General features: G+C 36.5%; 1 protein-coding gene and 1 pseudogene across 3 annotated transcripts in view; both read left to right on the top strand.

The window, feature by feature from the left end:
* STIL (STIL centriolar assembly protein) overlaps window positions 1-27753 on the top strand; it is a 45040-nt gene that overhangs the window by 2961 nt on the left and 14326 nt on the right. For all 3 annotated transcript variants that reach the window (XM_036026048.1, XM_028513049.2, XM_028513050.2), the window contains exons 3-12: window positions 2848-2955; window positions 4633-4745; window positions 5578-5765; window positions 7009-7256; window positions 9674-9757; window positions 11999-12085; window positions 16040-16190; window positions 18320-18429; window positions 21833-21947; window positions 23343-24311. In XM_036026048.1, coding sequence (XP_035881941.1) covers window positions 2848-2955; window positions 4633-4745; window positions 5578-5765; window positions 7009-7256; window positions 9674-9757; window positions 11999-12085; window positions 16040-16190; window positions 18320-18429; window positions 21833-21947; window positions 23343-24311 — 2173 coding nt within the window. The remainder of the gene's footprint in view (window positions 1-2847; window positions 2956-4632; window positions 4746-5577; window positions 5766-7008; window positions 7257-9673; window positions 9758-11998; window positions 12086-16039; window positions 16191-18319; window positions 18430-21832; window positions 21948-23342; window positions 24312-27753) is intronic.
* Window positions 4819-5288, top strand: LOC114497341 (annotated as a pseudogene).

Below are 27753 nucleotides of genomic sequence, written 5' to 3'. Positions count from 1 at the left end.
AAAAATTTATTCATATAAATTTTTATACAAGTGGAAAAGTGGTTGGATTCTCTTCCTCTTCTAAACCCTAATTCCTTGCTGGTAAAAATTTCAGATTGGATATACCTAGTTTCCTTAGATATCCCTAAGCCTTTTCCCACTCGTGGGATAGGAAGGAGGAGCTTGCCACCTGTTTCCTGATTTCTCAGTCTGTCAATACGAAGGGGACCGTTAAATTATCTGTGTTATTTGCTTCTTTGGATCCTTTATTGTTCTTTTTTTCCTCTAGGGAAGAACAATTAGTGCTGACATATGAATTTTTTCATCTAAATTAGGATTGCATCCATGAGTTACCTTTATTCTTCGTATTGCTTTTCTTTGTACCAGATGTCTTTTGATCAAGACAATGGGAAACATGACCCAAAGAGGCTATCTTATTTCTTTTGCTTAATTTTGACCTTTTTGTTCTACTGCCACCTCTTATTCTTTGAAAATTTGTCAACAAGTTTTTTTCTTTTTTAACTTATTATTGGGTCAAATTTATTCCTTATATTCTAAGTAAAATAATATACCCATGTGATTTAAACTGATTACTCCTGGTATACTTAATTCTAGTGTTTTAAAAAATCATATTCATCTCTAGTTTTGGGGGGGGGGTTTGTTTTATTGAAACCTCTGGTTTTTAGTAACCTATGGGCTTTAGCAATTTTGAAATATTTTGGGGTTACACACTGCTTTGAATATCTGATAGCCATGAATATCATTTCCTAAGAAAAAGTACTTATATACATACATGCAAAGTTTTGTGTGCAATTTAAGGGTGTTTTTATTTCACCTCCCTCCAATATCTATGTTTATACCTTAAGAAAAAGACTAAACAGCATTTATTAAAATCTTGTAGTGCCAGGTGCTTTGTATACATTATTCTTAATTAATCTTCACAACAAACCTATGAGTTGTAAATACCATTATTATTCCCTTCTATTTTTCTTAAATGAGGAAACTTGTACCCTAGAGAGATTAACAAACCCAAAGTTATACAATTGGTAAGTGGTATAGCCAGGATTTAAACCTGATATTATTTCTATTCTATATTGCAGTAAAGTAAACCTGAAGTAGTGTAGGTTGGCCTTTAAAGGGATTATGGACTGCTGAGAGCAAAAGAAATACCTAACATTAATACTTGCAATTAGCCAGGAATTTTTCTAAGCGCTTTACATATATTGACTCATTTAATATTCAATATAACTGCCAAGAGATGCTTATATTAATTCTGTTTCATTGGTGAGGAAACTGAGGCACAGAGACATTAAATAACTTGATCAAGTTAACACAACTAGCAAATTTTAAAGCCAGGATTCAGACCCATCCAGCTGATGTCCAGACTTTTGGCTTTTAGCCCTTGCATCCTACTGCCTTTCATCCATTGGTAAATGATAAATACGGGGTCTGGCACAAGTAACGCCCCCCATTTTTATCATAAAACCATAAGCATATAATTCTGTAACATAATAATGTCACACTTAAGCATACCGTATGACATTTTAGGTGGCAAGTTTAAATTAAAACTATAAATTATTACATCCATATTATTACCCTACCAACCACACTCAAGCAGGTGTGCCTTCTGCTGGACCCTATATGTTAGATATAGAGACATAGATACACTGACAGTTTGTCACTTACTAGCTTTGTGACCATGAACAAATTTCTTAGTCTCAGATTATGTTCTCATTACAAAACAGGCAGATTAAACACCCTTCCTATAGATATTATGCACTCAAATTAAGCCAGGATTTGAAAGCATACAGCTAGAATGTGGTGGAGCCAGAGTTCACACCTGGGCTCTAAAGTATTATACCGCTGAACTTCTAGAAGAATAAGCTTTGAAATCAACTACACTTAGTTTCAAATCCTAGCTCTGCTACCTAATTGCTGCATGAAGCTAGGAAAGTTACAGTTTGTTATCAATAGAGTAGACAATAAAGTGTTTCTGGAACAGTTTAGAAATACTGTGTAGGTGAAGTGCCCGGTAGGATGCCTGATATACCTAGTAGGTGATTAGTAAACTGGCACTAGTTGAGAAGCTTCATCAAATGATCCAAGAAAGTAAGAGGGTTTATGATACGATAAATATTCTTTCAGTTCAACTACTTAACAGTCTACTGCCAGGCAAAGGCACGTTGTCCGTAACTCACTGTCAAAGCTTTCTTGCTTTAACTACATGCAACTCTTGTCCTTTCTTTCCATTGTCTTTTTCTTATAGCGGTTTTCTTACATTACTCACTTACATAAATAAAATCTTTGTGATGGTACCCTATATGATTTAGGGTACCTTTATTTGACCCCTAGGATCTGTGTCAAGGAATTACTTGTAAGGTGCTTTTGATGCTTCAATAATTAACTTATGTGATAGGGCCCAATATACCAAATTTGGAAACTGAAAAATAAAGAGTATTAAGTTTCTGTGTTTTTCATAATTTTATAGGTATAAACTAGAAATTAGTTCTAAGGGACAGAATTGATTTTAAATTTCAATGTAAATTCATGGCTTATATACGTTTTTTTCTTAAATAGGATTTTATAGGATTAGTGCTACTGGGTTGTTTTTTTTAAAGCTTGTGTGTGTATAAATTTAGGTATCATAAGAAAAAAAAGGACAAAAAGCTTTACCTAAAGTTTGAGTGCTTATTCTCTTGATGGTAGTTAGTAGTTATAAGTGATTTTTCTTTCATTTTTAAAAAATATTTTCAACTCTTCTAAAATAACAAAAGTAGTAAGAAAAGCTTCATCATTTAAACTGTTTCTTTTAAACTTTCTACTCAGTTTGCTTTTCATTGTTCTTTGACTTGAAACTATTTTTTTAAGGTTTTCTTCAAGCAGGATGGTACCTTTTTACTTTCCTCCATCAAAGTGTGCACTTTGGAACCCAGTGCCAATTGGAGATTTCATCTATTTACATCTTAATTACTACAGGTATGAGACGTTTCTCTTTTCAGATCAAACCAGTATGAACAGGAGTCAGAAAGATGTCTAAGGCAAAATTGATTACTATGACTTTTTTTTTTACTTTTCTATTTATAATCTTCTCTCTGCTTTTTGAAAAAAATCTTTCTTCATGCTTTTGAGAAATGATTTTCATTTTACAGTTAACATAGTCTGCCAACCTACAGTTCTAAGTATTATAAAAACTCAACAGACAAAATAATAATCACTGAAAGTTTTTTTCTTAATGCTTCAGCATGATGTCTTTGTAGAGCATTGAAAAGATTGACCTGAGTTTGAGTGAGTAGACCATATTAGAAGGAATATAAAATATTATGGTTATGGCCAGAATCTTGAAAGAAAGACACAGAAACTTAGGCTTAAAGTAATAGAAAACAGAGATTAATTGAGTTTTTTAATATAAGGGAGTTACTTGTTAAAAGCAGAATTCTAAGGCTGTATCATAATGGGAAGAGCCTAGAGTCAGCCTAGCTATGAGAGGGTTTTCTGTAATATAAGAAGCATAGATTTATGCAATAGTGGTTTAAGGTGCTATAATTGAAGTTAGATAGCTTAGATGGTCATGTTCTGATTCTACCATTTCTTATTTCTGTGACCTCGGTAAAAAGGCTAAGGGCCAGTTTTCTTATTTATAAAATGGAGATGATACTCGTTTCATAGCACTCTTGTAAGGGTTAAATGAGACAGACTCTGAAAAGCGTCAGTTGGCACAGTGCCTGTAACATAGGAAGTATTCAGTAAATGGTAGCTATTACAAGGGTTTGGAGCAGTAGTGAGATTAAGAGGAAAGAATGAAACAAGGTGTTTTTAAAGAAACCATTTCTAGCATTTGATGACATACTGAACAGAGGAACTAAAGGGAAGATACAAATCAAAAAGTATTTAAGTTCTAAACCAGTTGGCAGAGGAAGGGGGTATCATTAACAGAAAAAGTCTTGTTGAAGTACAATTTGTTAGACTTGTTCATTCTTTTCTCCATGTCTCTTATCTTTTATATTTTCTATTTTCTTTCTGTGCTACTTTTTGAGTAATCTCTTTTGTTCTTCAACTCTACTAATTTTCTTTTTTAGCTGTGCTTAATTACCATCTAACCTGTTCATTTAGGTTTTTTTAAATGTGGAACCTTACACCTATATATGAAAGATTTTATATACGCACAGTTTAATTGGTTATATTTTAATTCTACAAGTTTTTTGTGGTTCGTTTTTAAATTGGCTAGTATATTTAATATTATTTTGTTTCTTGCTCATATTTTAGGGTTCCTTTTATATTTCTTTAAACATTTAGATAATATTTATTTATATTCTATATTCATTAATGCTAGACAATAAGTAAACCGATGAATGTGACTATTTAATTCCAACTTTACAAAAACAAGAGGTTGGGTTCATAGTTTCTCAAGCCCTGTTCTGGTTCATAAGTCAGGCAAATGCCTGGAAAACAACTGTAACTCCAGCATGTGCTTATTGGAGTCCCGACTTCCAGGTAGCCCTCTCTGTGCCCTGCCTTTGACCCTAGGATTTCCTCACAATGATTGTTCTGTACATTTTTAAAGACGCGAGTTATATTTTAGGCAGCATTTCATGGCAGGAGGTTTTTTGAGGATATTAGACCCACTACCTTCATAAAACACTTGTTGTTTTACAGAAATCCAAAGCTTGTGGTAACTGAAAAGACCATCCGACTTGCTTGTCGACATGCCAAGCAGAATAAAAAGAACTTGCCATGCTTTTTACTTGGTTCTCTCACAGTAGATGAAGGTAATATATTTTTTAAAATATTATTTTTAGGAGCTCTTCCTCAGGAGGTGTACACAGCACTCCTGCCTTGTTTTTAGTGATTCCTGGGCGATTCTAGCACATTTTGTGAGTACTCAACACCAGTATTGGTGGACAAGAGAAAATAGCCTTCTCATCACTACAGTTAAGAGTGTGGTGTTGAGGAAGGCAGACATCAACCTCACCAAGAGGGCAGGAGAGCTCACTGGATGACATGGAACGCATGATCACTGTATGCAGGATCCATCCGGTACAAGATTCCAGACTGGTTCTTGAACAGACAGAAGATATGAAGAATGGAAAATATAGCCAGGTGCTGGCCAATCGTCTGGACAGCAAGCTTCACGAAGACCTGGAGTGGCTGAAGAAATCTGGGGCCCACAGAGGGCTGCAGCAGTTCTGGGGTCTTTGTGTTTGAGGGCAGCACACCCAAACCATGGCCCACTGGGGTCGCACTGTGGGTGTGTCCAAGAAGAAGTAAATCTGTAGGCCTTGTCTGTTAATAAATAGTTTATACACCAAAAATTATTTTTATGACTGCAATAAAGTTTATATTTAGTAATTCAGCCAATTATTGTAATGTACTTGTGCTGATTTTCTTTGCTATATACCAAGGTTATGAAAAAGAGTAAAATTTGGCATTACCCATCACAGATTTTAGTCTGGTCAGGAGGAAGAATATATATGCAAGTCATTTTTTAAAAAAGAGCTTAATGTTACAATTAGTATGAATACAGTGTTTTGCTATAATGTATGTTTGGTTTCATGTTTTAAATTGGCATACTATGTAATAATTGCTGTTTTTGTTCTTCAGATGAAGAAAGTGTGAAATTGACAGTGGATCGCTTTGATCCTGGTCAAGAAGTATCTGAGTGCTCTGAAAGAACACCTACTGCTTCTCTTCCTGGGGACTTTGTGATTCCATGCAAAGTTCATACTCATGGACTTTGTTCAAGAGAAATAATAGTTCACAACGCAGATAACCTCAGTTCAGCTTTTAAGGTGAGATTTGTTGGTAACTTAATTATTCTTAACATAAGAATCAAACTGTGTGCTATGTTGTATTTTAATGAATCAGTATATACTAAGTATTCATAATAACTTGTTGACCTAAACTACAATTAAACTTGGTTTCTAAGGGCAGAAATCCTGGATAGGTAATACAGGTAGTGTTCCAGAACAAGAAGCAGTGTGTCCAGGGTAGCAAAGTGCAGTACCAGCTCAGGGTGACTTTATTTATTTATTTTTTTAAGATTTTATTTATTTATTTTTAGAGAGGGGAAGGAAGGGAGGGAGAGGAAGAGAGAGAGACCAATGTGTGGTTGCCTCTTGGTGTGGCCCCCATTGTGGACCTGGCTCACAACCCAGGCACGTGCCCTGACTGGGAATCGAACCTGCGACCCTTTGGTTCGCAGCCCGTGCTCAATCCACTGAGCTATGTCAGCCAGGGCTCAGGGTGACTTGAACAGCATAGAAAGTTTCTGAAAAGAGGAAATACTGTTAAATCAGGGGTGGTTAACTTGATAGGGCAGGCTGACCCAGGAAGTCAGTGTAGTCAGACCACTGCAGAGTCAGCTGGTTGTTAAAGAGGGGCGCATTAGCCTGTAGTAGAGTGGTGGCAGACTAGAAAGGACACAGCATGAGCAACTACAGAAGAACCTCCTTGACAATTTGGGATAATAAAAGAAAGAGGAATGGACTTCAGTTCTCTGGGACTGAGTCAGAGTTAATTTGCAGCCATTTTTCCCCCATGCAATAAATATTTATTAGAAGTGACATTCTCCAATAAGAATTGGAAATACTGTGGAAACATCTAAGTTGGAAATATGGGATGGAGCTTAATATAGTCAATCTTAATTGCTTTGACAAAATTAGTCATGTAACCTTTTGTTCACAGAAAAGAAATGAGATAATTGAAATGCTGTAAAGTCAAGTTGTAGTGTCGCAGGTTCCATTCCCAGTCAGGGTACATGCCTGGGTTGCAGGCCTTGACCCCCAGCAACCACACATTGATGTTTCTCTCTCTCTCTCTATCTCCCTCCCTTCCCTCTCTAAAAAATAAATAAATAAAATCTTAAAAAAATAAAAATAAAAGAATGATGGATATAAACAATAAAAAAAATGCTGTAAGTCAAATTGTTTAATTTTGTTAGTGTACAATATATAAGTGCATGTGCCAGAATCAAATAAAACCTTTGGAGATGTTACAAAGTTTTAAAATAATTGTATACTATTTATTCCTCAGGCTCTGCAGCACCATGTATGTAGCAAGGATTCTTTGGATTGTGGTAAACTGCTTTCTGTAAGAGCTCATATCACTTCCAGGGAGAGTCTGGATGCTGTGGATTTTGACTTACACTGGGCAGCAGTAACTCTAGCAAATACCTTCAAATGCACACCAGTGAAGCCCATCCCCATTATTCCAACAGCTCTGGCAAGAAACTTAAGCAGTAATATGAATATTTCTCAAGTTCAAGGTACCTATAAATATGGGTAAGTAAAAAAGTCTATTAAGCCAATTTTTAAAATATTGGTCATATTAGTCTATTTTTATGATATCCATATAATATGAAATAATTGTGCAGCCAGCTTACACGCCAGAGGTCTGCAGTACTATGTAAATAACCAAGGAAGATGAAAAATGAAGTTGTTAATTTTTGCTGAATGTAGCTTTCTTTCAAAGAGTTGTGCCTACCACCCCAAGAAAAATTGGTACTAAAAATTATATTAAAATTGGTTATATTCTGTAATTTGAAAATACAAGGAGAAATTATTCTCTATATCATTTTGTCCCCTTGTATTTTGCCTTGGTTATAGGTCATCATTTTTTTAACTTTGTCTTTTTTTTTTTTCATTATAACTGACTGATTATAAACCTAAAAGAGGCTGGAGAATTTCTTTATTATATGCAGTTTTAATTATGAAGAATGAGCACTGCAGTTAGAGAGAAAGGAGATAAATAAAAATTTATAGTACTCTAGCTTACCAGATTGTCAACCACTGGAGGGTGGGGTTTCCTCACGTAGCTGGAGCAGCATCCTCTCCAGCTTCCTATCACCACTCTTAGTTTCTTAGGAAACATAAGCCAAACTGCATACTTTCTGCTCCTCAGTGGGGCTGCTTCCCTGAATCATCTACTTTCTTTATCCATTGTCTACTGAGCCAGGTTAGAAAATGTAAGCACCCTCTGCTTTCAAGTCTAAGCAGTTCACTTCTGGCTTCCTTTCCCGCTAGACTCCACCCTAGTTCCTGTTAGGTCTCTAGAGCTAGAAATGTTTGCCAAAGTACACTCAACTCCAAGTCCCATTCTCTAAAAAATGCCTTTTCAAAAGAGGGTAAGGAGAAGGGAGGATTTTCTTTTCAGAGGGTCCCTGGAATAGCAAGAAAGATCCCATTTTGAGTCCCACTTGGCGACCTTTCTGGTTGGAGTGGCATAAAAAACAAGTGTTGGTATACTCCAGAATCATGGAATGGCTAAATGCGATGGTGATAAAAATGCTTGAATTAAGTGTAACATTTAATGCCCTTGGAGTAGTAAAGTGGTTCTCAATTGGGACATGGGAATTTGTGTTAAAATTAACCAAAATATTAATTTGTTCTCCTTAGTACCGATGCCCATCTACTAGTGAAATATGAATTTACCTTTCTCTAAATTATACTTCTGTGATCCCTTGGCATGCCACCCAAGATGCAACATTTTAATTGTTTATTCCCCTTACCCATAATTATGTATTAAGTTCGTGAGATTTGCCATTTTCCTTGACCACAATCATTTGTTTACCCTACTATTTATTAGGATCCATTGTGGAATAGGTATTATGTTAAGACAGTGAAGTTAAATAGATTTTCAAAAAGCATACTTCTGTCTACTAAGTATATTAACATAATGCATAACTTATTAACATGATTTACATATAAGCATGTAGACATGATGTGGATAAAGATAATAGGGGTTTATATACAGTGCAGGGAAGGCAGGAAGTTATGTCCAAATTGCCTGGGAAAATTATGGAAAGCCTGAGCTACTGCTTTTAGAGAATACAAATTTATCAGGTAGGTAAGGGAGAAGAGTTTTCAAAACACATGTAAGTAAGTGTTATTGATAAATCCCCTGCCAACCCAGGCTTAATTGTCTTGTCCCATGGCCTGATAAATTCATTATCTTTGTTTTTTAGGGTTATTATAGCAACGAAATATATCCTCAGTGGGACTATCAAGACTTTATTTTACAAATGGCTTTGTTTTATTTTTGTATTTTAAAGCCATAACAATAAAATTAACTTTCCACAATTCTATTGTAGTTATTCATATCCCCAAAACTTAACTGTCAGTAATAAACGTAATAACAAAGTATAAATATAGTATAATATCCTGTTAGGGAATAGTAAGCTTTTGAGTTCTGTCATGATGGTTCCAAAGTTCTTTGGTAGTGGAGGACTTAGTACATAGAAAGTTGAATATGTTGTAACTCTCCTAATCCAGCCTCCTTTGGGGGAAGTCGTATCTGTGGCAGCCTTGTCAGGTCACCTGGATGGCGGAACACTTGCAGTAAAAGGAAATTCACTTCTTCCGGGGAAATGTGTATGGCTCTGAAATCGTTAGCTTTGATTTTAATGCTTTTGATTAAAGTAAGTTGACACATTTAGAGCAAAACTTTTTAAAAGGGTGTGTAATTTTCAATGACCATTTTAATGGATAGAATATTAAGATACTGACTCTCTTTAATCTCCTCTTATTGGAGTCTTTTTTTTACACTTTGAACTGTTTTCTTTGTGTTATGTGTGTGAGAGAGAAAATATTCATTTGAATTTTCTCCCCTGACTAAAATGTGCTTCAGCACTCAGTTGATCTCTTTTAAAGGTCAAAAGTGTATACTTCCATTTGTTTTTACATGAATATTTTCTGTTTAGGTATCTTACTATGGATGAAACGCGCAAGTTGTTACTTTTGCTAGAATCTGATCCCAAAGTTTGTTCTCTACCGTTAGTGGGAATGTAAGTGTTGCATTATTTATGAAAACCTTTTTAGCCATGTATGTGTTCAAATGTATATGATAAACATGTGAATCAGTTTTGCTATGACAATGTGATTGAAACTTAGAGCACCTTACAAAACCACCATGACCAATGATTCTTAAGCTTTCTTATTTGAATAGCAGAATTAGTTAAAACAAGATTTTGCTCAATCTTAGGAAGAATTTCAATGTATAAAACAGAAAGTTGAGTTCTGCTAGTTGAAGTTGAAGCATTAGAACCCTTTGCCTTTAACTTTCTTCACTACTTGCTGTCCTTAAGTCACCTGGAACACAGGGCGAGGATAACACTTTAAAATTCCGTATCAGGCAGTTTTGCAGAAATTCCCCTAAATATTAATGGCTTTCTCTTTAGAGTTAGTAGTTAATAACATTTAGACATTGTTCATATTCATTCCATATTTATTGAATGCTTACCATATGTGTAGTGTTATTTTGATATTGTGTTGAGATTTAAAGCTCCTCAAGAAATTTATAATCAAGGTGAGGTGATAAAATATTCAAATATTCACAAATAGAAAGGTAAATAATAAGGAAGTACAGTGGTACCTTGGTACTTGTCGTTAATTCATTCCAGAACTTGAGAGTAGTGTGAAACCAACAAGTACTGAATGATGAAGCATTTCCTCTTGTGGGCTGGCATCATGTCTCATACATGTTCTAGCAAGTGTGGCCAGTCCTGAGCAAGTGCCAAGTGCTGAAACATTTTTTTCTTGTCAAAATGCAATGAGTACAGGGTTTGATGAGTTCTAAAGCCAACGAGTACTGAGGTATGACTGTATATGATTTGCTATGAAATGTACAATATCAATAGTGAGCACTATTAGTACTTATAAGAGAAACGATGGGGTCATTTTCTTAGAGAAAGCACTCTTGAGCTGGAAGTTTTAGTGTATTTGGATCATAGAAGGGAGGATTGATAGGGAACCCATGTGAGGGAACAGTATATGCAAAATTAAAAAGTGAGAATGCACAAATGTTCTGAGTCATGAAATCTACTTACATTCTGTTTGCTATGCTTCTGGTATTGGCTATGGGCTTTTGATGCTAAGTGATTATCTTTTTTTAATTGAATTTATTGGGGTGACATTGGCTAATAAAATTATATTGGTTTTAGCTGTACAGTTCCATAGTACCCGATCTATATATTGTATTATGTATTCACCACCCCAAGTCAAATCTCCTTCTGTCACCATATATCCCCCCTTTACCTTCTTCTACCTCCCCCAGTCCCCTTTCCCTCTGGTTATCACCATACTATTGTCTGTGTCTATGAGTTTCTTTGCCCATTTTTTTTTTTTTTGCTTAATCCCTTCATCTTTTCAACTGAGCCCTGCAACTGCCCTCCCCTCCGACAGTTGTCAGTCTGTTCTCTGAGTCTGTTACTGTTTTGTTTATTATTTTTTCATTAGATTCCACTTATGAGTGAAATCCTATGGTACTTGTCTCTCACTAAGTGACTATTAAGAACATTCTATGTTTCATGCTATATATGTGTGTGTGTGTGTGTATGTGTATAAATAAAACAATGTTTAACCCTTTCAGTACTCTATAGTGAGCTGCTGACTTCATTCTCCCCAAATTTAGTCTGTTCTTTCAAGTCCAGGCTAATTGATTCTACTTGATTCCTGCTTTTACCTCTAAGGTTAACTATTTTCTCTCCTACCATTTTCCCTTCATCTCAGGTGGGAGAGGACAGAGAGAAAGACCCTCTCTATATATCTGTATATATTCTCCCTCTTAATTATTATCACAGCCTGGTGTTAATAGATTTCTTATTCATGAAGCTTTTATTGTATAGTGCTGGTGAATACCAAGAATCTTACCCTAAAAAAGAACATAATCTAAAGTATATTAAGTATCAGCCCTAGCTGGGTAGCTCAACTGATTAATGCGTTCTTCTGATACACGAAGGTTGCAGGTTCCATCCCTGGTCAAGGCACATATAAGAATCAACCAATGAATGCATAAATAAGTGGAACGACAAATCAGTCTTTCTCTCTCTCCCTCTGTCACTCTCTCTCTCACTTTCTCTCTCTCTCTCTTTCTCTCTCACCTTCTCTCATTCTCACCCTCCATCCCTTTCTCTCTTTCCCTCTCTCCCTTCCTCTCTCTCTAAAATCAATAAGACTTTTAAAAGAAAGAAAGAATATTATCAATTTATAAATGACTATAGTTTTTATTTCTATTTTTTTTCTTTTAGATGGCTCTCTGGCATTATACATATCTATAGTCCTCAGGTATGGGCTTGCTGCTTGCGATACATGTTCAGTTCTTCTATTCAAGAAAGGCAAGTGGTATTTTCTCCTATATTTTATTTTGATCTTTTCCTCTATTCATATTTTATTGATCTTTAAAATTTGTGTTTTAAAGATCACAAATCTTTGTGGTCTGACCGGTGTGGTTTAGTTGGTTGGGCATCATCCCACAAAGCAAAAGGTCACCAGTTCAATTCCCAGTCAGGGTACACGCCTTGGTTGTGGATCAGGTCCCCAGTTGCAGGTGTGCAAGGGGCATTCAATCCATGTTTCTCGCCCTCTCTTTCTCCCTCCCTTCCCTTCTCTTTAAAAATAAATAAAATCTAAAAAATATAAATAAATAAAATTCATGCAAAGCCATAACATTTTATGATACTTATAAACCAGAACAAGCACATTAGAAAAATAAACCTTATATTAAATGGGAATAACACCAGACAAAGATGAGGTAGCACTAAATTTGGAAATATGAAGGAATTTACTTGCCTAACCACAGAACTGTAACACAGAAGATAGACTTTTTAAGAGGGGGGAGAAAACCCTAGAGATAATGTACTCTAGTATTGTATAAATAACGATTCATTGTCATTGAAACGGCTGAAATGAGTTTGAATTTGTTACAAGTGTTTTATTAAGTTACACAGTGATATTATTACAACTCAAAGAAACCTTTGAGAGGAAGTGTTTAATTTTCCTCCTGGAACTAAAGTACAAGCAGTAGAACTGACAGGGAAACTTGATTTCTAACTTCAATTGCTCATTTAATTTTGTTACTTTGTACATGATACCACTGTTTGCCTCTTACCTTCTCCATCCATTAAATGAAAATTCCAAGGTCTGTTTCTGTCTACCGTGGGTGTATAAGTCACTTTAGAAAAACTTTATGGAAAAGATGGTGCAAGTACATGGTAATAAATCAGACATAATAAAGATACAATAAAAATAAGGCTCTCTTCTACCTCATTTCCTCAGACTTGATCCCCAGAGACAATCGTTGTTAAATAGTATCTTGTGCTTCCTTCCTGCAATATACAATGCATAGACAGATACTACCCTCCAATGGCTTGTAAAAATTAAATCACTGGTGGGAGCATACCATTCTTCCTCTTCTGTACATTGTTCTTTTTCTCTATATCGTTATTCCTTATAGATTTAACACACATTTTACAACTGAATAGTAAATAATAGATACTATACTTTAAAAACTAGTCCTCTTTTGAATATATCTTTGTGTGCATATCCTAGTCTATTGGTAGAATAAATTCCTAAAAGTGGTCTTTCTGATCAAAGTGTAATTTTAAACTTTGGTAGATACTACTAAGTTGCCCTTCAAAAAGACTGCCAGTTTATAACCCTTTCAAACAGTGTTTGAGAGTACCAGTTTTCTCTGTCCCCTCACTAAAACTGTGGGACAAATGTTTATTGAGCACCAACTATATACCAAGCACTGTTCATGATATTGTGGATAAACAGTAAGCAAAATGAAGACTCTGCCAGTATAGGCAGAAAATAGAACAAATAAGTAAAATAAATAATATTTTATAAGGTGATGAGTATTGTGGGGGAAAATACGCAGGAAAGGAGGATGTTGTCTGTCTGGATGGTAGTGGCAGGTAAATAGTAACAATTTTAATAGGGTAATCAGGCAGGCAAAGATTTGAGGTGAGGGAATAAGCCACCTCAAGGAATAAGCCACCTCAAGTCTTACAGGGGCTGTCTAGGTAGTCCCAGGCAGGGCATACATTAAGTCCAAAGGCCATGGGCAAAATATCACATTGCATCTTTAAGGAAGAGCTAGGAAGCCAATGTGGCTGAAGAGGAGTGAGGGAAGTAGGGAGAGCAGCAAGACCTCAGAGAAGTAATGGTGGTGGTCTTTTCTCATGTGTTATAACCATCTTCTGGGAGCTTTCTATTCATGTCTTTTGCCATTATTCTCTTGGATTGTGCATCCTTTCCTGTTGCTTTGAAATAGGTCATTATCTCTTTCTCATTCTCTATATACATTCATGTGCCACATAACAACATTTTGGTCAAACAACGGACCACATATAGACTACAGTATGCCATACAGCCTGGGTGTGTAATAGGTTATACCATCTAGGTTTGTGTAAGTCCACTCAGTGACATTCACACGGCAATGAAATCGCCTAACAATGTGTTTCTCAGGACATATCCCTGTCATTCAGCAGTGCATGCCTCCAGGTGTGTATGCGTGTGTTTTATATGTAAAATATAGAGAGAAATAATATTTATAAAAATATATGGTGAAGCTTTTTTTCTCCCCTGATTGTCACTTGATTAATGGTGTTTTTCCCAAATAGCCTTTTTTTTGAAGTCATATTTATAAAACTTTTTCCTATCTTGCTTAGAAAGTATTTGCCCACTCCAGGAGTGTTGATTGAAACAAAAAATCTCTTGTGCTTTCTTCAGATGCTTTTAAAGTTTTGCTTTTTACATTTTATTTCAACTCTAAAAGACAATTAGGTTTATTTATAATAAAGCAAATGTTCATTTTAGTGTATTTGCATAGTTGTTTAATTATCAATGATTGGTCTTACTTTAAGTTCTTATTGACAGTAAATGCCCAGTAAAGTTATTTTTGAGCTTTTTCACTCTGTGTTCAGTCTGAAGCACTAGGGAATTTCTTTGATAGTGAACTCTTTAATTATTGCCAATCCATTCAAGGGAAGTTTGAGCCAGAGAGGAGCCAGCACTGCTTAATGTAGCTTAGGTTAGTATGTACTTCATTGCATTCTCAGCACTGTCCTTGTCTGATCCCAGAGATAGGAGTTGAGAATAGACGTTCTGCCTCTTCAGCCTCTACTGCTTTGTTTTGTTATAATATATACCCAAGTTATTTTTTCTTTTTTTTAAAAGATTTTATTTATTTACTTTTTAGAGAGGGAAGGGAGGGAGAAAGAGAGAGAGAGAGAGAAACATCAATGTGTGGTTGCTGGGGGTCATGGCCTGCAACCCAGGCATGCACCCTGACTGGGAATCGAACCTGCGACACTTTGGTTCGCAGCCCGTGCTCAATCCACTGAGCTACGCCAGCCAGGGCCCAAGTTATTTTTTCATTCAACATTTTACAAAATAGGGACAACTATTTGAAAGTATTTAAATAGTTGGTTTTATTATTATTTTTTTCATTTATTTGTTTTAGAGAGAATGAAAGGGAGGGAGCAAGAAAGGGAGAGAAACATGGATTTTTGCAGCTTGAGTGTCCCCTCCTGGGGACCTGGCCTGCAACCCAGGCATGTTCCCTGACTGGAAATTGAACTGGTGACCTTTTAGTTGGCAGGACAATGCCCAACCTACTGGGCCACACCAGTCAGGGCTAAATAGTTGGTTTCAGTATGTATTTTAAAGACTCTTGCTGGCTTTTTGTTATGTAATGAATAATAAAATAAATGTTCACTTTATCAATGTTTCTATAGTGAAACATTGTGAATATGTTAATTTGAATATACATTTCTGGAAGTCTAGGAGAATCAATAATGGCATATCTATAAATCAAAATACTGGTAGTTTCTAAAAAAGAATTAGGACATCTGAGGTATAATATAGAATAGTGACGTGGAAAGAAACTGAGCATGGTTAAATAAGAAATAGCAAATGTATATCATGTGTGGCATATGGCCTTGTTTTTCTTAAATTGTATAAAATGTTTTTGTATGCTTAGGAGAAAATCTGGAAATATATATACATATATATACTAAACCAGAGAGTAGATTGGGGTGGTTTTCATTTTTTATTTTATATTCTTGTTCAAAGTTTCTACAAGGAATTTTTTTCTTAATAAAATGTACTTAAAAATTAAAATCAGTAACATTAAAAAGTAAGCGTGAATTTGCTCCAGGTTTTCTTCCAAAGTTAGACTATTTAGTCAGTCTGTTAACTAGATGGAGAAACTTGCTTAGAGTTCTTGTAGTATATTCTTGTTATCTTCAGTAAATTTTAATTAAATGGCATTTTTTTTCATCTAGGGTTTTCTCAGAATCTGGAAATTTCATTATAGTTCTATATTCTGTAACACATAAGGATCCTGAGTTTTATGAATGCCTCCCTTGTGATGGTACCTTACCAGACCTTCGATTCCAGCTACTAACCAGCAAGGAAACATTACATCTTTTCAAAGTAAGGGATTTGATTTAACTAATGACTGTTTAAAGCTTTGTGTTGTCAGTTTAAGCCCAATGGTCTTTACTTTAAAACAGTAACTATTAGGCTTTGTGTATTTATAATCAGTCTTATTGAATATTACTTTATTCATTTATGGTTAATTTTGTTTCAGTAACTTTAGGTCATATCTCTAGAACCAAATTATGATACAGGGGCAGAGGTTATCCACAGAATAGCCTGCCAATGTTTTTTCTAAAACCTTGGAGTTCAGAGACTTTTCCCTGGTTGGTGTAGTTCAGTGGATTGAGTGCTAGCCTACAAACCAAAGGGTCACTGGTTCAATTCCCAGTCAGGGCACATGCCTGGGTTGCAGGCCAGGTCCCCAGTAGTGAGTGCACAAGAGACAACCACACATTGATGTTTCTTTCCCTCTCTTTGTCACTTCCCCTCTCTCTAAAAATAAATAAATAAAGTCTTAAAATATATATATATATCAGGGATTTATATGTTGTATCATTTTATGATATTGAGAGTTAATTTATAATTTTAGTGTTTTCCTTTCCCTAATTGTTATTTTTAAAATGTAGGGGTATAAGAAATGGTTTCTCATACTTAAAAGTCAGTGTTAATCATATATAATCCTAGGAATCAGAGTAGATTGTTGCTATACCTAATAAAACATATAAAAATACATGTGTTGTTTTGTAAAAACATTCCAAGACCACTTCTCAGTAAAATGGTTAGTTATCTTATATCTCAGACCAATAATTTAAAATTTTTGCACTTTATTTCAAAAATATTAACTGAATAACCATGTGTTTCCACTCAGATCTTATTTTATGCCTGCTTGCACTATACTTGTAGGTTGTATCAATTCATGAATAAAGTTCTTGCATTTTAATTATAAATATAATAATCTTAAATGAAGTCTAATTTATTTCTACTTTAGAGACATATATTATTTACTGATTTTATTGTTTAGGTTGTATCTTCAGTTCAAAGTTGCTATTTTAACTGAATCCCTGGTTATTGAATGAGTTACTTAATATAGATGATTAACACTTCACTTTTGTAGTAGGGACATGGACAGTATAAAAAAGATGGTTACATAAAAATAGAACTACCATATGATGCAGCATTTACTGCTAGGTGTTTATCTGAAAGAAATGAAAACACTAATGCAAAAGAATATCTGCACCCCCACGTTCATTGCAACACTATTTACAATAACCAAGACATGGAAGCAACCGTAAGTGTCCATCGATAGATGAGTGAATAAAGAAAATGTAGAACGTATATACAATACAATATTGTTCAGCCAGAAAAAAATAAGGAAATTTTGCCAATTGCCACACAGGTGGACCTTGAAGGCATTATACTAAGTGAAATAGTTAGAGAAAGACAACTAACATATGATTTCGTTTATACTGGAATCTAAAAGTAAAAAACAAACACACATAAATACAGAGTACCGATTGGTAGCTTGGGGGGCGTGGTAAGAGAAATGGGTGAAGGTAGTATAAAGGTACAAACTTCCAGTTATAGAATAAATAGGTCCTGGAGATATAATGTACAGATTGGTGGCTATAGTGACTATATAGGGTTGGCTGTTGAACAACATGGGTTTGAACTGGGCGGGTCCTCCTCTATGCAGATATTTTTCAGTTGACCTTAGCAGTTGAAACCCACATTGTTCAAGGGTCAGTTCTGAGATTGGGAATCTATGTATGCCAGAAAGTCAACTATCATTGTACCATATTTTCAATTGCTCAGGAGGTCAGCACCTCTGACCCCCATGTTGTTTAAGAGTTGATTGTATTTGAAAGTTGCTAAAAGAGTAGATCTTAAATGTTCACGTCATAAGAAAAACATTGTAACTCTGTATGCCAATGGGTGTTAACTAGACACTGTGGTGACCATTTTACAATACATACAAACATCGAACCATTACGTTGTACACCTGAAACTAATATATGTCAATTGTATCTCTATGAAACAGCTCTTTTAAAAAGGTTACAGGTAGAGAAATCAGAAGTCTCCCTCCCCCACCATCATCCCCCAGTGTTTCAGAGCTGTTTTTCATCTAAATAGAATTCTCTGGTGTTTTAAGTCATATCTCAAAAATGTGACCTACTTCATTTCAGAATGTTGAACCTTCTGACAAGAATCCAATACATTTTGAACTGAGTGCTGAAAGCCAAAATGCAGAAACAGAGTTTTTCAACAGAGTTTCTAAGAATCTTTCAATTAAGAGGTAAAAGATATATTTTTATTATCTGTATACTTTTAAATTATTTTTATTAGTTTTTGATGAGTAATTAAATTTAATTACTTCTGATGAAACTATTTGTGTGTCTTATGTGCCATAGATGTCTGTGCTTTAAATGCATCCCTTCATACTCAGAAGTTGGATGGGAATTTTAATGAAGTGACAGCTCTAATATGGTTCTTATTTGAGTTGCTTTTTTACATAGGAGAAAAAAGTATAAAGGAGCATCTGTTTTGGTTAGTTTGCCTTTTGTTTGTTCTTCCCTTCCTTATAGTCTTAAACCTAAGCCTATCAGATAAACTATTGTACAAAATAATTCTTCTACCTAAAAAAGAAATTGTTTTAAAACTTGTGGCTAAGTTGGTTGAGCATTGACCCATGAACTGAAAGGTCACCAGTTCGATTTCTGCCCAGGGCATATGCCTGGGTCGTCAGATGTACTCCCTGTCAGAGTACTTGCGAGAGGCAACCAATCCGTGTTTCTCTCTCACGTTGATGTTTCTCTCCCTTTCTTCCTTCCTCCTTTCCCCTCTCTCTGAAACATAAATAAATAAATACTTAAAACTTTTAAAGCAAATACACTTGGAGAATATTAATTACATAATGGCTTGTGACCTTTCGGGTCGATGTATACCTTTTGTGGTAAAGAAGATGTCCCTTTGTACTAGTCAGGGTTGTCCAGAGAAATAGAACTGACTCTGTGTGTGTGGAGGGAGGTTTTAAGGAACTGGCCCACACAGTGTGGAGGCTTGGCAGGTCCTAAATCTGCAGGGTGGGCTGGCAGGCTGAGAAGAGTTGCAGTTAGAGCCCGAAGGTGATTGCTGTCTTCTTGGAGAGGTCAGTCTTCTTTGTTCTGGTAAGGCCCTTACCTGGTCGAATGAGGCCCACCGACACTCAGGGTCTGCTGATTTAAATGATACTCATCTAAAAAATACCTTCACAGAAATATCTAGAATAATGCTTGACCAAATAGCTGGATACTGTGACCTTGCCAAGTGGACACATAAAGTTACCCTTTCATATATGTCAGATAATATGCCAAGGGCTGAGAATATGGTGGTATTAAAAACACATACAAGCTCGGTCCCTTTGCTCATGAACTCTGCATCTGATAGATTGCTTATCTCCATTTTGTTTAGCTCTTTTTCTGGAGTTTTGGTCTGTTCTTTCATTTGGGCCATGTTTCTTGTCTCCTCGTTTTGGCAGCCTCCATGTGTTTGTTTATATGTATTAGGTAGAGCTGCTTTGACTCCATGTCTTAATGTAGTAGGTGGCCTGTAGGGTCCAGTGATACAGCCTCCCCTCTCACCCAAGCTGGGTACTTGAGGTGTGTTCTCCGTGTGGACTGAGTACACCTTCCTCTTGTAATTGAGCCTTGGTTGCTGTTGACAGGTCAAGTGGAGGGATTTACCCAGGCCAGTTAGCTGCAAGGATTGGCTGTGACCACTTACCACCACCTTCTGCTCTCCGTAGGCCTGTAAATTGGTTGGGGTGGAGTCTCTGGGGATCTCCAAAGTGGGTCAAACAGTGTTAGCCAGGTTGATAGAATCTCAGATATGGCACCAGCTTGCTGGGGAGGGTTTAGAAAAGAGTCAGTGGCCTCTGTTGACCTTGATGCCAGACACTTCAGTTTCTCCCAGTATGCCAGTACCTCTTAAGCTGCTACCCTACTGCTGGAGCTCAGAGGGCATGAGTCTGAGTAGGTGAGCCTAAGTGTGGATTCTTTAAAGGAACTGCCTCCGGCTGCAACAGTTTCTTCCCCAACTCAATCCCTCCTGGTTTTTGCAGCCAGAAGTTGTGGGGATTTATATTCCTGGCACTGAAACCCTGGGCTGGGGGCCTCACATGGCGCTGGGACTCCTCACTCCTGAGATATCCTTCCCAAATTTTTATTCACCACACTTGGGCTTGGGAGTACCCCTCCTACCAGTCTGGATGGATGTGGTTTCTTCAATTCCATAGTTGTCAGACTCCCATTCAACTCAATTTCTGACATTCCTGAGCGATGATTGTTCTATATTTTAGTTGTAATTTTGATGTTGGTGTGCAAAGAGGTGAGCCACATCTACCTACACCGCCGTCTTGATCCAAAAGCTATATTCTTACAGCTTTGGAAGAACACCTTTACTATCTGCAGGGGTGTCCAACCTGTAGCCCATGGGCCACACGCAGCCCAGGATGACTGTGAATGTGGCCCAACACAAAATCATAAATTTACTTAAAACATTACGAGATTTCTTTTGTGATTACGGGTCACAATGTATTTAATGGGTGGACCAAGACAGCTGTTCTTCCATTGTGGCCCAGAGATGCCAAAAAGTTGGACACCCCTGTAAGGCTTTCTTCAAGATTTTATTGAATATTATGGAAGACAAAGCCAAATTAAGGAGACATATTTCTTTAACATTGTTGTTGAAAAACCTTGTACAGATCCTAGTATGGACTGGTACAGACCCTTCTGTTAGACACACTGACTTTAGTTGAATTCTGATAATCCTCTACCACTGGACCAGCCCAGACCCTTCTGTTTAAATGCACCTTGCAGGCATTGTTTCATTGGGGCACCTTGACACAGAAAGAATTTTGTGTTTGCCTCTCTAGACAACCAGGGTTTGGGGCAAAGGTCTCTCCTGTTAGATCTTCCAGATCTACCTGGGGTTTCTCTTGTTCTTCCTGCTAGGGAGGTAAGCTATAGGACCCTTTCTTACAGTACCCATTAATGTCTAAGCTCTCTCAACTTCATTCTGGCTTTTCTTTCCTCTTTCATAACCCATCCTATTGCGACTCTCTGGTTTAGGATGCAAAAAACCTGATGTACATAGTCTTCCAAATTTTAATCTTAAACTCTAATTTCAGCTTTTGAAATTCAATCTCAGCTCTGTGTTCTCTGCTGGGCCACTTGTGATACTGACTAAGTGGGAGGAGGTACCTCAATTAATGTTTCAATATTTTCCCATCACAGATATAAGTACATAGGAAAAGTAATTCCTTACTTGATTTTCCTCTTTAATACAGTGAAAATACATCTTTATCACCAGATGATTAGTTTTTAATGGCAGGTGCTATGTCTTACTTATTTCTACATTCCTCAAAGTAGTTAAACAGAAGATGCTCAGTAACTGTTGATTTATTGTGACATTAAGAATAACTGGATTAAACATGCCATGGTCAGGCAAAGGGATGTTTTATTAAGCATGGGTCCAGTTGGGCCAGCTGTCCTGGGCGACTAACATTGACATGAAAAATAAAATAACTTATGATTGTCAGATACTATGTTAAATGATCCAAATATACTGTAGCTTACTAAAGGACTTTCTTCAACTTCCAAAAGAATGAACAAACACTAGATTACTGAAGACTTTTTCCTGTCTCCTCCTCCACTCTTTAGGTCTTCCCAAAAATTAACTCCAGGGAAAATGCCAATAAATGATCATGATTCTGGTGTTGAAGATGAAGATTTTTCTCCAAGACCAATTCCAAGTCCTCATCCAGTGAGTCAGAAGGTATCACTGATCTTATTAAGTACTCATCTTTGATGGCTAGAAACCTAAAAATCTCTTCATGTTACTCAATAAGATAGACTAAAACTTACTGAAGTTTTATTCTAAGATATATGTAGCTATCTATATGTATATGGTGATATTTGCATATATACTCACAGGTATATATAATTATTTTATGTAGTAATAGATATCCACAAATTATACACAAATTATAAGGACATATAATAATTATTCCCAGAAAAAATTGAGGCACAGATTGGTTAAATTATTTGCCCAGGATTACACATCTAGTAAGTAGTAAAGCTGGAATTCTGATTGCAGAGGTTTAGTTTCAGAATCTGGTGCTTTTAATCCATATAGACCCAACATCTATACTCTATCACCAAAGCTTGACATTACATCTTATTACCATATTCTGAGAAAACCTACTTGCTTTTGGGGATGAATTGCTAAGAACCTGTCATAATTTTTTATAGCCAGCCAGCTAGTTATTTTAGAATTATTATACCATAATTGGACTAATGGCTTATTAGAAGAAAAAAGAATAAGAAAGATATTTTTTAATCTTTATTGGAGGATATGTTTATTGATCTTTTTTTTTTTTGAGAGAGAGAGAGAAGGAGAGAGAGAGAAAAACATTGATGTAAGAGAGAAACATGGATTGTTTGCCTCTAGTATGTGCCCTGAGTGGGGATCAAACGCACAATCTAGGTATGTGCCCTGATTGGAAGGGACTCGAACCCACAACCTTTTGGTGTATGGGGTGATGCTCCAACCAACTGAGCCACCTGGCCAGGGCTGGAATGGGAAAGACTTTTAAGATTATTATCAAATTATAACCAAATTCGCCACAGTGAGTATTTTGTTTTCTCTTTTCTGCTGCTTTCCAACTCTTTTAGTTCATATCAGTACCAAGAATAAATAGTTCCACTAAGTGGAAAATATTTGAAAATATTTATTGGAAGATTCTTTGTTATTTAAGATTCAGAAACATTATTTGCTACTAAATCTGCTGAAGCATTTTGCCTGTGATAATTGTTTTTGCAGGGAGGGTAAAAAAAATCTATTGTAAAACAGTTTATCATATTGTATTCTCTGATCTAAGCAACATTAAAGTGTTCCCGTAAAAGGAGTTCCATCTTTATATAAGCTTGTGAGATGCTTAGTTTCATTTTTTGAGGGCAAAGACTTTATTTATTTTGTTCACAATTGTATTTCTAGTGTCTAGCTCATAGAAGGTGCCCAGAAAATATTTACCAACTGTTAGATAAGGAATAAACCTCCTTAAATAAGTGACTGGATATAATTTGGGAGATAGTGGTTCTATGGAAAGTGAAGCATATGTCTTTCTCCTAAAAAATACTTGTCCCTCTTTCATTTCTTTCCCATTTACAGGTCTCTAAGATCCAACCATCAGTTCCAGAACTTTCACTTGTGTTGGATAGCAATTGCATCGAATCAAACCCTCTGCCTCATACTTTGGAAGTGGTGAATAATGAAAATCCTCCTTTAGTGATTAGCCATTCTGAACACTTGCAACCACTACAACCCCAGCTTCATGATGGGAAGCACAGCCCAGCATCTGGAGCTGGAGAGCCTTCCTCGGAAGGGCTACCAACTCAGTTAAACCAGGGCGCTGCTCCTTTGGGGCACTGTAAAGTAAGACAGCCATCAACCTGTAAGAAAGAGAACCCCTATATAAAGAACAGTGTTAAACCATCTTCTCTCAGTGGACCATCTCCTGATGCATCTGAAAAGCTGCAAACAGTTTCTTCTGGAAATGTACCCAAGGAAGAGTATCCTGTAAGATCTTCCACATTTAATTCCAGGCAGTCTTCTCTTGCTGCACAGTCTCACCCACACAATTTTATTTTTTCACCTCATAATTCAGGAAAACCAATGGAATTTCAGATACCTACTCCTCCACCACCATCTTACTATTCCACAAATGTTTGCAGTTGTTGTCAACATCATGGCCATATTCAATACAGTCCCATAAATTCTTGGCAAGGAATGAATACAGTAGGATCCATTCAAGACCTCCAGTCTGAAGCTGTTCAGAAACATTCATTATTTCACCCAACTGGATGTCCAGCTATGTATCATAATGCATTCTATTCTTCAAGCAGTCCCATAGCTTTGAGACCACAGGGAAGCATGGGCGGTTGCTCTCCCCACAGCAGTGTAGAACCGTCTCCTGTGGCAAGACTGCCTTCACACGTGGACTCCTGTAACCCGCGGCCTTGTGCAGTGTGCATGCACACACCCAACACTGGGGCAGAGCACGGAATGATGGGACTGTCCCCGGATGCATATAGGTTCCTCACAGAGCAAGACAGACAGCTGAGACTACTTCAGGCTCAGGTTTGTTGGGAGATTTTTAGTTCTGTTTAATTCCTGGTATTAAAATGGTTTCTTAAAAATAACTAGCAGTTTGCCCTGGCTGGTGTAGCTCAGTGGATTGAGCTTGGGCCTACAAACCAAAGGGTTGCCAATTCAGTTCCCAGTCAGGGCACATGCCTGGGTTGTGGGCCATGTCCCCAGTGGGGTGCACGTGAGAGGCAACAACATTGATGTTTCTCTCCTTCTCTTTCTCCTTCCCTTCCCCTCTCTAAAAATAAATAAAATAAATAACAGGCAACTCTTCAGTAATTGTATTTTTTGGAGTAGAATTGTAAAATGTCAAACTAGAAGGAGACTTAGAAACTGAATTCTGGTCCTTGTTTTACAGATAAGTAAAATGAAGATTAGAGAGAGAAAATAACTTACCTAATGACACATTGCTAATTGGAAGTAGAATCAAACTAGAAAACAGGCCTTCTGTTTTCTGTTTTGTGCATGCCTACCTTACAACCTAATTGTATTTTTCTTTTCATTTTTTGCCTGTGATGAAAAGCCGATATAAGTTACTAAACCATTATAGATAACAAAATACAGGGTAGGGCAAAAGTAGGTTTACAGTTTTTCGTATGGAAAATAATCATAATACAAGAACAAACTATTTTGTGTACCTACAACTTACTTTTGCCCCACCCTTTATAAGGGCTGCACAATGGATTCTGATACAGCTCCAGTTTGTAAACCTAATGGTATGTATACTAACCCTTAGAGAAGAGTTGACCTCTTTAGAAGGTAAATACCTCTTCTCTTCTAGAAAAGAAGTATTTCTATACTAGATTTGTTTCATTCATTTTACTTTGAACGTTTTCCTTTCCCTGGTCTTTGTGGCAGAGTTCTTAGTCTCTTAATGATACTCTTGTACTGATGAATCTTTAAGTGTTGTATTTTTTTCTCTCCTTACTGACATCCTTCTTCCGCACACCTACCCCAGATCCTCCCTTCCTGTGATATATGGTTAAATGGCTGGTATCTGGTACCAGATCTTTGGGTTCTAATCCAGTTTCTGGGTAACATAAATTCATGTGACCTTGGGCAAGTTATTTTACTTTTGGCTTCAGTTTTCTCATCTACAAAATGAGGATATACATATGTGTGTGGATTATTCAGGATTGAATTAGTTACTAGGTAAGGGCTTAGAATAGTGCCTGGCATATAGTTAGTGCTCAGTAAGTGTTAACTGTTAGTATCTTTTCATTATCATTATCTCAGTTAATGACATCACTTCTCAGCCTGTCACTCAAGCCAAAATCCCAGGTGTCAAGAACCCAGGCTTTACTTTCTAGATATTCCCTGAACCTCTCCTTACCGTCTTTCACACTACCCCCTGATTCAGATTGTCTTCCCTTACCCATACATGTTGTCTCCAGTACCGTCCCCTCATGTTTCCTGTGTCTGGGGACACCACAGCCATCTTTTTAGAGCTCAAGTCAGATCATAGGGCTCCTGCTTAAAACTCTGAATAGCAGACCATTACAATTAGAACAGAATCCAAACTCCTTACCTTGGCACTCAGAGCCCTTTAGATTTGTCACCTGTCTCCCCTGTCCCAGCTCATCTCTTGTCACTTTCTGTATGTTCGCTACATTTCAACTGCAATAGTGTGCTTTTTCTTCTTTTAAAACATGAATGCGTTTCCACTCTAGTTCTTAAATGTGCTTCTCTGCCTGAAACATTGTTCTGTTTCTAATGGCTAGCTCCTCATCGTTTGGCCTTAATTAGATATTTTTGTACATGTATTGGTACATATATGTAGACATGCGTATTATACATATATAAGCACAGTATAGGACCTGGCTATAGTAACTATTAAGCAGATTACAACTATCTTGTTTATCTCCTAACCCTTACAACTAGTTTTACATGATATGGAAGCTCACAGTGGTTAAGTCACTTTTCCAAAAGGCAATAGAGAAGGATTTAAACCAGGGGTGTCAAACTCATTTTCACCAGGGGCCACATCAGACTCATGGTTGCTTTCAAAGGGCCGAATGTAATTTTGGGACGGTGTAAATGTAACTACTCCTTGACGGTTAAGCGAGAGCTGGGCACTGTCGCCAGGTAGAAACAAGGTGTCGGGCTGGATAAAACAAAGTGGAGGGCCAGATTCAGCCCGCGGGCCTTGTGTTTGCCACCTGTGATTAAACCTGTGTCTTTATGGTAACAAGTCCCGTACTCCAAACCACTAAGTACATTTGCTACTCTGTATTATTAATCAGGTTAAATTTCTATTGTTTTTTAACAATTTATTAATAATACTTTTCTATATTAATAAAGTTAATCTAAAATTAATGAGATGAGATGAACACAATAGTATAATTTATAGGGAAGTAGAAAATCCCATTGTTTAAAAAGGGAGACTTTTCCAGTCTTAAGTATATATCCAAGATAAATGTTCACACAAAAATTTGTAGACAGAAGTTCATAGCAACATTATTTATAGTAGCCCAAAGTGAAAACACTCCAAATGTCCATCAATTGATGAATGGATGAACACAATGTGTTATATACATACAATGGGGTATTATTCAGTCATTAAAAGGAATAAAGAATTGATAGATTTTGCAGCATGGATGAACTTCAAAAACATTGTGTTAAGTGAAAAAAGCAGTATATAAAGTCACATATTATATGGTTCTGTGTATATAAAATATCCAGAATAGGCAAATCTATAGACAAAGTAGATTAGTCATTGGCAGGGGCTAGGGAGAGAGGCAGTGGAGAGTAACCGCTAATGAATACAGAGATTTTGGGGGATTAATGAATGCAAACTTTGTGAACGTACTAAAAACCACAGAAGTGTATACTGTAAAAGGATGAATTATATAGTTTGTGAATTATATCTCAATTTGAAAAGGAGGAGGGGACATTTTTGGTGTTTGAGCCTCAGCTTTGCTACTTGTTAGTTATGTGACCTAGGCAAGTAACTTAATTTTTAATACTTGAAGTTTTCTTATTTGTAAAATGTATCTAATATGTATAGTATATTCTTCACAGGGTTGTAAAATTATACATAAAACTCTTAGTATAGTGTCATATAAATAGGAGGAACTCAGTAACTGTTATCAATTGTTAATATTTCCAGTTTCAGCATGGTCAAACATGGGCAATTCTGATTAACCTTATAAGAAGAACCTTGAGCCCTGGCTGGTGTAGCTCAGTGGATTGAGCGCGGGCCTTCGAACCAAAAGGTCTCCAGTTGGATTCCCAGTTAGGGCGCATGCCTAGGTTGTGGGCCAGGTCCCCAGTTGGTGGGATGTGAAGGGCAACCACACGTTGATGTTTCTCTCCCCCTCTTTCTCCTTCCCTTCCCTTCTCTCTAAAAAATAAATAAATAAAATCTTTAAAAAAAAAGAATCTTGAGTAAATATTTGAGTAATATTTGGTACGTGGAGTCAGAATATACCTC

This window comes from Phyllostomus discolor, chromosome 5 (genome assembly GCF_004126475.2).
Source record: "Phyllostomus discolor isolate MPI-MPIP mPhyDis1 chromosome 5, mPhyDis1.pri.v3, whole genome shotgun sequence".
Taxonomy (NCBI): domain Eukaryota; kingdom Metazoa; phylum Chordata; class Mammalia; order Chiroptera; family Phyllostomidae; genus Phyllostomus; species Phyllostomus discolor.
Note: the sequence above shows the minus strand (reverse complement) of the source record. Positions and strands in the feature narration are given on the sequence as shown.